At 45.8% G+C, this 13,223-nt stretch overlaps 1 protein-coding gene across 18 annotated transcripts in view; it reads right to left on the minus strand.

The window, feature by feature from the left end:
* The window catches only part of ZNF236 (zinc finger protein 236), a 98,735-nt gene that overhangs the window by 37,021 nt on the left and 48,491 nt on the right, over positions 1–13,223 (minus strand). For 16 of the 18 annotated variants that reach the window (XR_014251907.1, XM_082417739.1, XM_082417735.1 and 13 more), the window contains 5 exons: positions 6,690–6,831; positions 5,794–6,054; positions 2,937–3,181; positions 2,127–2,228; positions 1,465–1,616 (listed from right to left, as the gene is read on the minus strand). Coding sequence is in view for 17 of the 18 variants with exons in the window: in XM_082417739.1 (XP_082273865.1) it covers positions 1,465–1,616; positions 2,127–2,228; positions 2,937–3,181; positions 5,794–6,054; positions 6,690–6,831 (902 nt within the window). In the remaining variant the exon portion in view is untranslated. The remainder of the gene's footprint in view (positions 1–1,464; positions 1,617–2,126; positions 2,229–2,936; positions 3,182–5,793; positions 6,055–6,689; positions 6,832–13,223) is intronic. The other 2 variants (XM_082417737.1, XM_082417726.1) reach the window with 2 other exon arrangements.

Here is a 13,223-nt window from a genome sequence, read left to right on the forward strand (position 1 = left end):
TACGAAGTTTAACCAAGCATGAAACTGATCTTTCCATATTTTTTATGTATATTAAGAGACTACTCTTTCATCTGCTCTACTCTTACTGAGAGTGAACAAAACGGCCTGCTTTCTTAAAATACTAAGTCCCCTCGCTTGTCACAAAATCACAGGGGGAGAAAGCATGTTCCCAGCCCAGGAGCAGCAGGCCTGGGGACAGCAGCCCCTTAACCCGACACTTTCCGGCCACAGGTGGTGCAGCCCAGGGACTGGGCAAAGATCTGCAGGAAACACCCATGTTCAGCGGACAGAGCGCAGGCTGACCTTCAGGACGTGGGGGACAGGCGCAGGAGAGGCCAGAACAGTGGAGAACCTGTCTGCGTGCATGCGTTTCCCCTGGCTTCCGGGACCCGCCCCGAAAAGCCACGAGTGAGCGGGTGTGCAGTCTTGCTCAGAGGGCCGAGTGAAGGCAAGCCACAGAGAGGCACGTCCCCCACCACCCAGATTCAGCGCCTACTGTCAATTACGCAGCTTCGAGCTGGGAAAACATGCTCTGAAAATTTCACTGGAGGGTCCAGGTCCTCCACTTGGCAAAAGTTACCCACAGGGGCTTTTAAAGAGAGAAAACAAGGACTTCCTGGTGGCGCAGTGGTTACAAATTCTGCCTGCCAACGCAGGGGACACGGGTTCGAGCCCTGGTCCAGGAGGATCGCACATGCCGCGCAGCAACTAAGCCCCGTGTGCCACAACTACTGAGCCTGCGCCCTAGAGCCCGCGAGCCACAACTACTGAAGCCCGCGCGCCTAGAGCCCGTGCTCCGCAACAAGAGAAGCCACCGCGATGAGAAGCCCGTGCACCTCAACCAAGAGTAGCCCCTGCTCGCCGCAACCAGAGAAAGGCCACACGCAGCAACAAGGACCCAACACAGCCCAAAAAAAATTTTTAAAGTAAATATTAAAAAAAAGAGAGAAAGAAAACAATTGATTTGCCAATCATTTTCACCACTACTGAAAGATTTCCAAAAATGGCAAAATCAATACCAAAACAAAAACTTAAATGCCTCCAACTTGAATAAGAGATGAAAATTTTAAATGATGCATTTAAATATGTATCTTTAGTATGTCAGCCTTCATTATATTTTCATTCTAACACGTTTCTTTTAAGATTCCACAAATTAAAATGCTTAGGTTTTCTCGCTAAAGCAATGTGATATCCTTCAGATGTTACTGAAGTCAGTTACACTCTCCTGACTTTCCTGACATTTAACCAAAAAGGTAAAGCCACATCATGGGAATGGAATCTTAAAACGAAAGTGTTTTAAGGGAACAGAAGCCCTATCTGATAAACATTGAGGTTTTCACAGGTGATGCAGCAATCTTAAAGTTGCAACAAGTTAACATGCCCTCTTAAGTAAGCAAATTTTAAATAATTACAGTGAAGAATAAGATAGAATCTGCTCAATGATGAGACTTCTGCAATACTCACTACATTAATGGTATCAGAGCTAGGAACCGGAAGTAAGTTCTGCTGATGGAAGCTCGTGGACAGGGCTTGAGACTCCAGTGTGCTAGAATCTTGTAACTGTTGGACGGGTGGAAACTGAGTCTGTTGATTGTATGCATCAGTCACTGTAAAACCTGAAATAAATTAGAAGACATGAGTTCTACAAAAAATACTAAAGTTGCACACACACACAAAACCAAAAAAGGTTGGTTTTACAAATAAAGGTATTTAAAGGAACATGTCTACTTTCTGAATGGGAATCAGGATTATTAGTTTTTATCAGCAGGCTCTAAAGTGACCTGCTCACAGGCAAGAGGCTACGCTCAGCTCCCATCCTTGCAGGGCAGGCTGACACACCAGCCACAAACAAGTCCCAGTTTCTACTCAATTACCTTTCCTTGGCTAGAAACCAGGCGTAGAATGGTCATTAAAGTCCCTTTCTGGAAAATCTGAACAGACTACAAAATAGCGTGTGCGTGCATGTGTACACACACACACACACGCTACCCATGCAAGAGGTTATCTGGTTCGATAACTGGTCATAAATTTGAGCAGAGCACTAAAACAAACACTCAAGGTTGCTGTGAGGTTAAACCCAACCAGGCGCAGCTCACTGGAGAGCCGCAGGGAAGCCCGCCACTGACCCTGTGACAGGCCCGCTGGCTCGAAGGGCTGCGGCGGGGGGGCCTGCTGCTCGTACTGGCCCACGTGCCCCTCCAGGGTGCGCTGCTGGACCACAAGCCTGTCTGAAGACAAGAAGCACAGACGAGGGCGGGAGATTCGTAAACCCGGAAGCCACTCCACATCTACCAACCTGTCCAAAAGGATGCTTCGGTGAGTTTCCAAAAAGCAGCCTCCTTGTTTGGAAAAGACAGTAGGAAGACAATTCATACAGAGGGTACAAACTTACATACGTTGGGTTAAAAAGTACAAAACCCTGCTCACAGACCAAATACTTCTTGGGACGCCCATAAAGCAAACAGCAAGCTGACCGGCCAACCGTCTGTCAGGCCGCAGGAGGCCGGAAGCCTGAGCCGACTCTGTCACTGAGCTCACCGTCCCCCCGGTGAGCCGGCGTCTTTCTGCAGCGAGGCCTCCCCGCAGGAGGCAGCGCGCTGGCCGAGGGGCCTCAGCTCCCGCAGCCAGCAGCACCCAGCCCACGGCCTCACGCTGGCAAGTCCCGGAGCCGCGCACCAGGACACGCGTGATCACGCAGATGGGCGCTCAGTGAAAACCAAAGACTCTCTCGCAGTAGGCTCAGGGGTGAAAATGGGTGACAAGCAGCGCGTATCGAAAGGTCCCGTTTCTACCATTCTAAAGGCACCGCAGACTCTCTCACGCTCAGACACATGGCACAAACTGCGCTTTAAAAGGTCAGAGACGAGAGGGCCAGCGGGGACTGGAGTACGAAGGGCTGCAAAACTCCTGAGAGTTAAAAGCCCTGAACCGCTCACCTTCATCTGCTTCCAAAGGCTGACCCGCCATCTGCTGGCCGAGCCCCGCCTCCACGCCGGCAGGCGGCCCCAGGTCCAGCACAGCCCCGGGGTTGTCGGCCACGGCCTCAGCGGTCGGCTGCAGCGCGGCGTTCTCAATCTCCACCTGCACCTGGGTGGGCACGTGCATGCCCTGCTGGTCCACGGCGCCGTCATCTATCGGGCAGGCCTGCTGGTGCTGCCGGAGCTGCTGGGCAAGCTCAAATCTTCAAAAAATGGACAACAGTCCGCAGCGTCAGCTGCTGTCAAACACCGCGGGCACGCGAGGTGCGATTTATTCAGTGACAGTTTTCATTTTAAACTGTTTCACTTTGAAGTCGCGGCGGCAATCAAGTTGAGAGTTAAACACTACAAATAATCTGAAAGAAAACCCACGTGCCCTTATTGCTAAGCGCTTTCACAGACTATAGGGGCCTGAAGGCAACAAGGATTTTTCAAAGTCTGAACGATACAAAAGATGCCACGTTTCAAAGCTCAACTCTCCCAATTCAAATTCTGCGATGAGCTGAGGTGTTCAAAACAAGAAGTGCACGAGATGAGGCAGCGCCCTGACAGGCTGCCTTCAGCGCTACACACACGCGCGGGAGAGACGGGGCCCTCCTGCAGCCTGCCAGGCCGTGCGCGGCTCACTGGCCAGTGGGCCACAGGCTGCAGGACCTGGACCACGAGGCATGTGGCCGCGATGGTTTTCTGCAAGATCATTAGTCCTGTTAATATTACTTTCACGTGTACAAAACATACCCAGCATATTTTCATCAAGGCCAACAATTTCTCTTTCAAAGAGAAAAATGAACAATGAATTCAGTGAATGAATCAAAAAAACTGGGGAAAAAACAAACAAAAAACCCCAGGTCAAACAATGATCTGATTAACAGGCTGTGCAGTATCTCAGCCATGAAGGGGCTACTCCAGTCAGACTCACACAAGCTCTACCCGACGCTGGATGCCAGAATCACGTGAATCTGCCGATTCAGGATTCCATTCTGAGCTCCAAAAGCCTTCCCTCTTCATTTTCTGGTATCAAAAACAGTCACTTCTCAACTACTTTTACTGAGGAGGGGGGTAACAAAAATGTACTGAAAAGCAGCAAAGGAAAGAACACGCACTGTCACACCTCCACCACAGGGTGACTGTGCAGTGGTGCGATGGGCTCACGGGGTCCCCTCCACCACCCCGAAGGAGAGGAAATGTGCCCTCTGTCGTGACTGGTGGAGCCTTGTTTTCTGTTCGTTTGCCTGGGTGTTTTCACAACTCTTACTACAGAGACTTTTTATTTTTAATGTAAGTGTATATGGCCTTTTAGGAATTTCCAAGACTTCAAACAAAGGGATCAAACGACTGGAGCTGCTGCCTGCTTGCAGGCAGGTTCAAAGTACACGCCATCTGTAAGATAAACCCCCAACTCTGCAATGACAGACCTACCCGTCCTTACGCTGCCACCTGAAAGTCACGCACACTCTCCCCTGGCATAAGCGTGGCTCGCGTCCCTCAGCGGAACCCTGGACAAGCAGTGGCCAAGGCAACACCCCACTGACAGAGATGACCTGGCTGAAAGCAGCTGACCCTCTTCCCAGAAATCACACCACTGGCCTCTGAGCCTGTGAGCTGCACTCCCAACACTACCACAAAAGTACACCGTGAAAGCCAGGCGCCTTGCAGAGAGAGGCACAATTCACCATGCTCTGGGCAAGCCGTGACCACGCCCCACTTCTCTTAGCAGGGCACCGCTCTTAGGCAATCCTGCTACGGGGAGCAGGAGCACGCACTCTGAGCGTCTCCGCCCCCGTGAATTCCCCAGTTCCTGAATGCGTGTGAAGCATAGAACTTCCTCCATAAAATGCAGCCAAGTATAACTGGATATATGATTGGCAAGCGTCCCCCAACTGACACCACCAATCTCATATTCCCTAGATGGTCTCGAGAAGCACTTAAACTCCTCGGCTACACAATCAACTGTGCCAAAATCGAGGACAGTCAATTCTGTCAAGTGTGCTTTGGCATCCAGAGGGATAAAACCAAAACACTCTTTCTCAGAGTTACCTTATTCTAACAGTTGGGAGTTTTGTTTGGTAGGTAATACCTGGACACAGACATCCCGGTTAAAATACGGCTCAAAGGTAAACATTCTAGGGCAGAAGGCTAATATTCTTTCCTGGTAAGCCTGGTAACTCTTGTTTTCAAAGTCTCCTAGGAGGTGGTCGTGGTCACCTTGTCCAGGCTTTCCATTACAATACAGAATTCTGTGGCTTCACAGAAGCACCACTGAATAAGCTCCAGACACAGTCAGAAATGTGTCTCTGTAAGGGCTCTTTGGGTCACCTCCACTTACAGATGAGGCAGCCCTCTAAGCAATCAAAAATCTAAGTTAGCTTTAATGATGGATTTATGTGTTAGCTAAAACATATTTTCTTTCTGTCAACAACCTACAATAATTACCATTCAGATAACACTAATGATATGCCTAGAGATCACAGAGTTGACCAAGATTTTCTTTTTTGAAATCTTCATTACCTCATTATAGTAGACACTGTCTATCTAGCATTTTATCTACTACTGATTATCAGTTTTAAGAGAGTTTAGAAAGCATTTAGGCCAACACTGACTACTTCAACACTACATTAAAAATACAAATGATGTGCTTTAGTCTATGGCTCTCAATAGGTCATTAAACACTGATGCAGAAGTTTCTTTAGCTCATACACCTCCCGCTAGAAGTAATAATAAAGGAAACAAAGACAACTATTTCTTCAAAATGCTCCCCACCATCATCTAGGAATTATAAGGATTGTTAAAAAGTGACCATCAGAATTATACCTACCTATGGGTTTTCATGTGCTTTTTGCAATTTAGTGAGGTCTTAAATGTTTTCTGGCAATAGGGACACATATAGGGACGAAGGTCGTTATGGATGCCCATATGTCGCCGTAAGCTACCACCAGTAGTGAAAGCTCCATTACATATCAGACACTTGAAAGATTTAAGTCCAGTGTGCGTTCGGACGTGTGCTTTGAGCACTCCTGCAGAAACAAAGCCTCTTCCACACTGAGAACATTTAAAAGGCTTTTCACCTGTATGTGATCTAAAAAGAATAAAAATGGTAATGAATAAGCGTCTTACGCTTTCACACTGCTTCCTAATTTAGAACGCACTCTAGTAATTATCTCCCTTGGCCACCCCTTTGCTGAGCTCAGCAGCAGAGACTCAGCTCTCACGTCCCCACAACGGGACCTGAGACTCAGCGCTCAGGTGACTCATCTGAAGTCCTGGGGCTCGCGTGCAACCGACACAAAACCAGACCCCACACCCTCTTCTACGTTCTGTCCTCTTCTCATGACCCCTCACTGTCTCTCGTGATCAGGTTTCTATCAATACTTCCTTTTCACTGTTGCTAGCACCTGATGAATACAGCCGAAAAACTGTGAAAGAGCATAATCCTAATGAAACAAACCACATACTTCTCTGACATGTCCCAGAGATTGCAAATACTGAAATATAATAGGAGTGTAAATAAAATTCAGTGGCGGTTTGTGGGTAAAACATTTTGGTCAAGACACTGAAGAATGAAAATATCAATTATCAGTAAATATTCTGGGGTCAAAAGTGACATTTTAAATAACAAAAGCTAACACTACCATTCTTAGTATTTCCACAAGTCACCAGATCACTAAATCACTGTAACTATAAATTTCCATCTCTGAATCTACGTTACCTTACCTGATGTGTTGTTTAAGATGGCAAGATTTTTTATAGGCACGATGACAGTAAAAACACTTGTATGGTCTATCTGCTTCATTTACAAAATTATTATTAAAATAACTTTGAAAAAGCTGGTTTCTTGGAATGGGCTGGATAAGACCTACAAACCAAAAGAAAATCAGGAATAATTCACTGTCAATGCTACTAATAAATGTCAAACGGCATCTGCTTTACCCAGAAGATAAAAAATCCTGAGGAGCTAGATTCCAATGTTGCGACTAATTGCTATTTTAATTTGCGTTAGGAACTCGCTATTTAAAGAGCACCTATCAGGAAACACTTAATAGAGTTAATATAAGATAGATATTCTTTTCGACATAAGGAACATTTATATTGTCACAATTACTTCTCTTTGTTCTAGCGCCAATTTTTCATGGATTTCTACATTTAACTTTCTATATGAGCATCTGTTGGCATGCAATTTATACAACTACATCAACATTTAGGTTAATCAGAGTTTTTAAGTCCCTTATTTGTTCAGTATGAAGACTGTACCCTAGGTACTATAACAAATTCAAGACAGAAATGATTCCAACATGATCTTTTGTTCTAAGAAAGTCAGGGTTTTCATAGAAATTTTATTAAAAGAAAATCTGTAAACAGCAAAATTACAACCTTAAATATTTCAGGTTTTAGATACTTTCAATGAATAAAGAATGCCCTTACGTTGACCGTGTAATAAGTATGTCTTGATCAAGCAACTGAATTATTTATGAAATTCAGGACAAACATACATTTGAACCCTCTGAATTACTTAATGTTTACCTGGAACAACAAGAGGAAGACGTACACTGTCAGTTCTACCTGGGCTGTTCCTCCTCTCTCCCAGACAATGCAGCTATCAGCCAAGACTCTGGACTGGCCACGCTCCCTGCTCCCTCGGCTGTGCCATTCACTTCCCTGCGATGATTACCAACAGGCACCTACCTCCTCACACACTGCTGTCCAGACTGTCCCTAACAGTGCGGGTTACGGCTCAATCCTGTCCCCTAAAACCTGCTTGTTCCTCCCAACTCTCCTAGTTGTATGTAAGGAACCCCATCCTCCTAGTCGTGCGGGGGCCAGGGATTTCAGACTCTTGGAGCCGCTCGTCACGTTTGCCATTTGCCAGTCCTGGAGATCCCACTTCTCCAGTGTTCTTAAACTTGTTTCCTCGTTTCTATTTCCACTGCCACCATTCTCGAACAACGGGGGGAAAGACGGCAAAGCTGGAGAGGATTCGACATAGAAATAGAAATTGCTTCACTCGTCGCATGTGAGACGTAACTGAACGGACCCGCACTTCCCGATGCTGCATGAGAAGCTCATTTACTTTTCAAAGAGAATTCAGAACCTCCCTTGTGGGACTTCCCTGGCGGTCCAGTGGTTAAGACTCTGCCCTCCCAAGGCAGGGGGCACAGGTTCGATCCTGGTTGGGGAGCTAAGATCCCACACATTGTGTGACACGGCCAAAAAATAAAAAAATTAAAAAAAATAACAGAACCTCCCTTGTGATGTGTGTACAATCCACAGGGCACACACTCAATGAGCTGCCAAACCTTCTCCCATTTCACGAGGATTCAGGACTGGGGAGCTGCGTGGGGACCTCGCAAAGGCCCTCCCTCCGGGCGCTCCAGCATCGCTCTACCCTTCACGGCATCGCCCTGCTTTTTCCCAACAACTCCTCTCTCGCGCTCAAGAAGAGAAAACTTCAGTCCTTCAGTCCACCCCACCACCTTCCCCAGGACACACGTGCTAATAAGTCTGCGGCAGACAGGCTAACACGCCTGGTGCTCAGAGGCAAGATGGCCGTACAAGGGCCGATTCCCGAACCCAGACGCACGTTCACTCTTCTGCGTGGCTCTGTGTCAGACACGCACCTAGACCAGCCTCCTGAATGTTCTGCTCTGCCTTCTCGTATCACCAACAACAGAAGAAGGTCCCTGCCACAGTGAGCTGGGACCCTAACGGCAATCTGCTCAACCGCCTCCCGTGGTCTGCCACCGAGAACGGGGCCACTGCGACCACCCGGCTCGGCCTCCTGGCACGGGTCCCCACCTCCCTCCACACCCACCGCCAGCTCCTACCCAGGCAGCTTCGTGATGTGATCCTTAACGAGCCTCACTTTCCCACCTCCACGCTGACTCATTTCTGTCCCAGCACTTATCGCTGCTGGTTCTCTTTCCTCTTTCCCCACTCCCTGGGCTAGAGCTTCTGGAGCCTGGGGCCTGCCCCATGGTCACGGATGTAGCCCCGAGCCAAAGAGCACTGGCCAAGTAGGACACGTAGATACGATCGAATATATTAATGATCCTGTTCTCAGTGTTTACAAAATCAGAGAAAGAAGGGAAGGAAAGAAGCACGCACAAATTCCAACCAAGATCGTTGATTCACGGTCTGACGGTCAACCTTTATTGGACATCTACTTTCAGGGAATCATGTTAGATTCTATGAAGAGAACAGAAAACTCAAGTGAGTATTTTCCAAACTGGCAGCCAAAAAGGGTGGCGCCTCTGGTCACTGCGAAGCTTGTGAAACTGTGAACCTCAAATGCTCTACAAGGAAGGTCCACAGGCAACACATAACAGCAACTGTTAGGCACAGTTCCCCGGTATCTTATGCAAACAGGTTCAGTAACTATTAGCATAAAGTACCACTTAATTAAAACTGTAAGCTCCAAGTAATATCTGATAAGCCATTTTCTTGTTCATTGCTGAACTTAACGGAATGAGTGATTTCTAAGAAAAACACCAATAAAAAAATTTAAAACTCTCCTCCCACAATTAAAATGAACTGTACAAATATACAAATGTGAGAAATTAATTTTATAGACTTCATCAGACAAGATATACATTAAAAAGCAACACAGGAAAGTGAAATAATTTTAAGCAATTAGTTATATAAATTATTTATATAAATTGTATAAATTCGTGAAAGTAGGTAAAGTAAATGAAATTCACAAGGTAATTTTTAAAAAGTAAAAAGCCCTCCTATAGTTGTCTCGTATCTGTTACATAGGGAAAAAAATAAGATATTCACAAATAAGAAAACAAAAGTATTGCTTTTGCCATTTCCCACATCAAAAAAAAAAAAAAAGCCATATTGGGTGCTGGGGGCATGGCTGTGCAGGGGTTCACTGCCTCCCGGTCAGACCTGAGGTCAGTTAGCAAAGCGGGGTTCCAGGTGAGCACCTCCCTAGCCTGCAGTGCAGACACAAAGCTTGTCAGACGGCAGAGCCGGGCTGCACCCCTAAGGCTCCAGGCTGCACCCGATTTAGCACCTTCAGAGAGCTCCCCACCCGTCTGCCACAACAGGCCCTGACTTCCAGCCTGCACTGAAGCAGCCTGACGCCAGAATCTACCGGGAGACTTCAGACTGGCTGTCCGTGCCAGGCCTTGAAGCTGTGAGCCCTGTAAGGCCCACAGACGTCCCTCCTCTCCAAGTCACCCCCATTCTGGTGCAGGGTCCCCCCTCCAGCCCCACTGTTCTTCCAGCTCTTTCTCCTGTGGCTTCTGGAACCTACGTTCCACAGCAAACAAGTTCTCCGTCATAAACAGGTCCCATAAGCAGAATGTTTAGTTACTCCTTTCTTTTCCGAAACAGTAGGTCTGTGGTCGAACGGCTTGCCTTGAAGCTCTGGCTCCTCAGGACCATTCTGAATCCGAGGAGCTCTAGCCTCCTGTCCCGGCCCATCTCTGTCTCCCAGTCTGTCTTCGCTTCCTCCCCAGTCCCACCTGCCCTCCACGAACAGAATCCCTTTATCCAATCCCTTGCCAATACGCTCTTGTGCAAGTCCTCTGGCCCTTTCTCAAATAATTCACAAGATCATAAAAAGAAAAACAAAAGAACGTGCCCAGTAACACCCCTCAGAGACAACCATAATGAACGGTTTAGTATCCACTCTAACAGAAGAGTCTGTAATGTGAAAACATAAGTGGGATCAACCATACACACTGTTCTGGAACTATCTGTTCCTACTTCATACATATACTTAACTCTCCAAGTCATTACATATGACATCATTCCCATCACCCTTCGGATGCCGGCAAGGAACTCCACTGTACCAGTGTACCCAGCTCCCTTAATGCACCTCTGGCGGACATTCTGCCTGTTTCTACCTGCACACCACCGCAGGGCTGCAGTAAACAAGCTAGTACATACAGCTGTTACCTTAGTGTCTCCCCGCTAGACACAGAGTTACAGCCTCTGGGCAGCATCCAGGCATAGTTATTTTTAAACAGAACCCCAGATGATTCTGTGATCTTTGGGGGTGAGGTTAGGGGTCCCACCTTGAGCTCCTCAGAAAGTGAAATAACAGGCTTCATTTTTCCGATGCTTTATTTTTCACGTCTAATAATTTTACAAAGTTCTGTTAAAAAGCTAGGCTAATTATAAGGTCGTAATCTTTGAAGAAAAAAATTAAAGGTGAATTAAACATACATAAAACCCCTAAGGTCTTGGCCTCATTATGTCATTTCTACTAGACCATCAGTCCCTTTATATATATATATGTGTGTATTTTATTTTAAGGAAACTACTAATCTTAAAGAAAGGCATGGATACATTTCAGCTAATATGCCTCAAAAACAAACTAGAGATGTCCTTAAAACTTCCTAAAATTCCTTCTATACTAACAGAAGAAAAAGCTTTATCTTGTTATGGTGCTTGGGGAAAATACAACTTAGTCTTACAAGAGCTACCATAAACCACAAAAGAACAAAATGATGACAAACATAACACATTATATCACACATAACATATACAATAAATTTGGTATACTAGGTTAGACAAATATGTGAAAGAAAAAGCAAGATAAATGCACTGATATCAATATGATTAAAACATGAATATAAACTTGGAAGATCAATCAGTACAGCGCTGAGGTTTAAAATAATAGATAACCAGGGACTTCCCTGGTGGCGCAGTGGTCAAGGCTCTGCGCTCCCAACGCAGGGGGCCCGGGGTTCAATCCCTGGTCAGGGAACTAGATCCTGCATGCCGCAACTAAGAGTTTGCATGCTGCAACTAAGGATCTGGCGAGCTGCAACTAAGGATCTGGCGAGCTTCAACTAAGGAGCCCATGAGCCACAGCTAAGGAGCCCGCCTGCTGCAACTAAGACCCGGTGCAACCAAATAAGTAAGTAAATAATTAACTAATTAATTAATTAAAAACAAAACAAAAGCCCACTTTTAATTTAAAATAAATAAATTAAAAAAATAATAGATAACCAAAGCCTGGCTCACTTCGAAGAAAATATTTTCCAAACATCTATGCTCCGCAAAAATGGTGGCAGCATACACCATTACACACACTCACACATATGCACAGTCATATATAGAAAACACAGTGATTTCTTTTTTAAAAACATAGATATGTCAATATACACATATGATTTGAAAATCCAGAAGCAGCTACAGATCAAAATATTACGATCACCCTGACTCCAATACTTCCCCAGTCTGCACACTGTTTTATTTAAACTTAGTTCTTGAATTTAGAAGAGAAAGCATTTAGAGTACAGTATACCACATGTCTAGTGAAAACAGCCGCAAGTGCAATGAACTACTGCACGGTATCTGTGTTCAGTAAAGACTAGTGGTGCTCGATGCCAAGGTCCAGTGGCCACCTGGGCCCCTGGCGGCTCCTCCACACTCCTGCGCCGGGGGCGCAAGGCTGACGGGTGTGGGAGGAAGTGAACTTTACTGACCACACCCTGACCCAGACGTCTGAAGACCCAGGTTCTAGTTCTACCATGAGCTCTAGTTGTAGAACCTAAAAGCAATGTTAGAACCCTCTCTAGGGCCCACTTTTTACATCTGTAAAAATGAAGAGTGAGGAATGTAGGCAAGTTTGGGAAAGACTATTTTTAAGTTCCCACGCAGCTCTGGAAGTTTTTAGAATTGCACAACTATATGGGACTATTCCATCCAACAATGCTCCCTTAATACGCAGAGATTAAGTTACTTGCTGTAGTATTTTCTGATGCATTCTAATACTTTCCTAAGTGACAGTAATTAGTGTAAAAGGTACTGAGCTTCAAGTAACCAGACTGGACTGGAACATCTCATCTCCCAGTTAAGTCAAATAATTGTAACCAATCTATGCTAAACCCTCTCTGGCATGTTTTTATCAAGATCTGTCCCCCAAACATAATTAGAGTCACATTTTTTCTACATAGCCCCCAAGGAGCTCAGATTCTGAGAGAAGAGACAGACACAAATACAAATAACGACGAAGTGTAAAATAAATATTTAAATATTTTACATTTTACAATGTGAAGCCAGCTCTATGAATCACTTCCCCCATGTGTCCCACTCAGCCTAGAACAAAGGAGAATTCTGCTTCCACTAATTTAGTCTAAGATACAGGTGTCTGTGAAGCTAAAAGCACAATGTTCTCCATTTTAACCTCGGAAAAAGTCTGGAGAATCAGGGCTCCAGTTCAACTCAACTAAGGATTTGTAAACTTAAGGGCAAGAAACCCACAGGCGTGTAACCTGAGTCATGGCAACC

This window comes from Balaenoptera physalus, assembly GCF_965194825.1.
Source record: "Balaenoptera physalus genome assembly, chromosome: 12".
Lineage (NCBI taxonomy): Eukaryota > Metazoa > Chordata > Mammalia > Artiodactyla > Balaenopteridae > Balaenoptera > Balaenoptera physalus.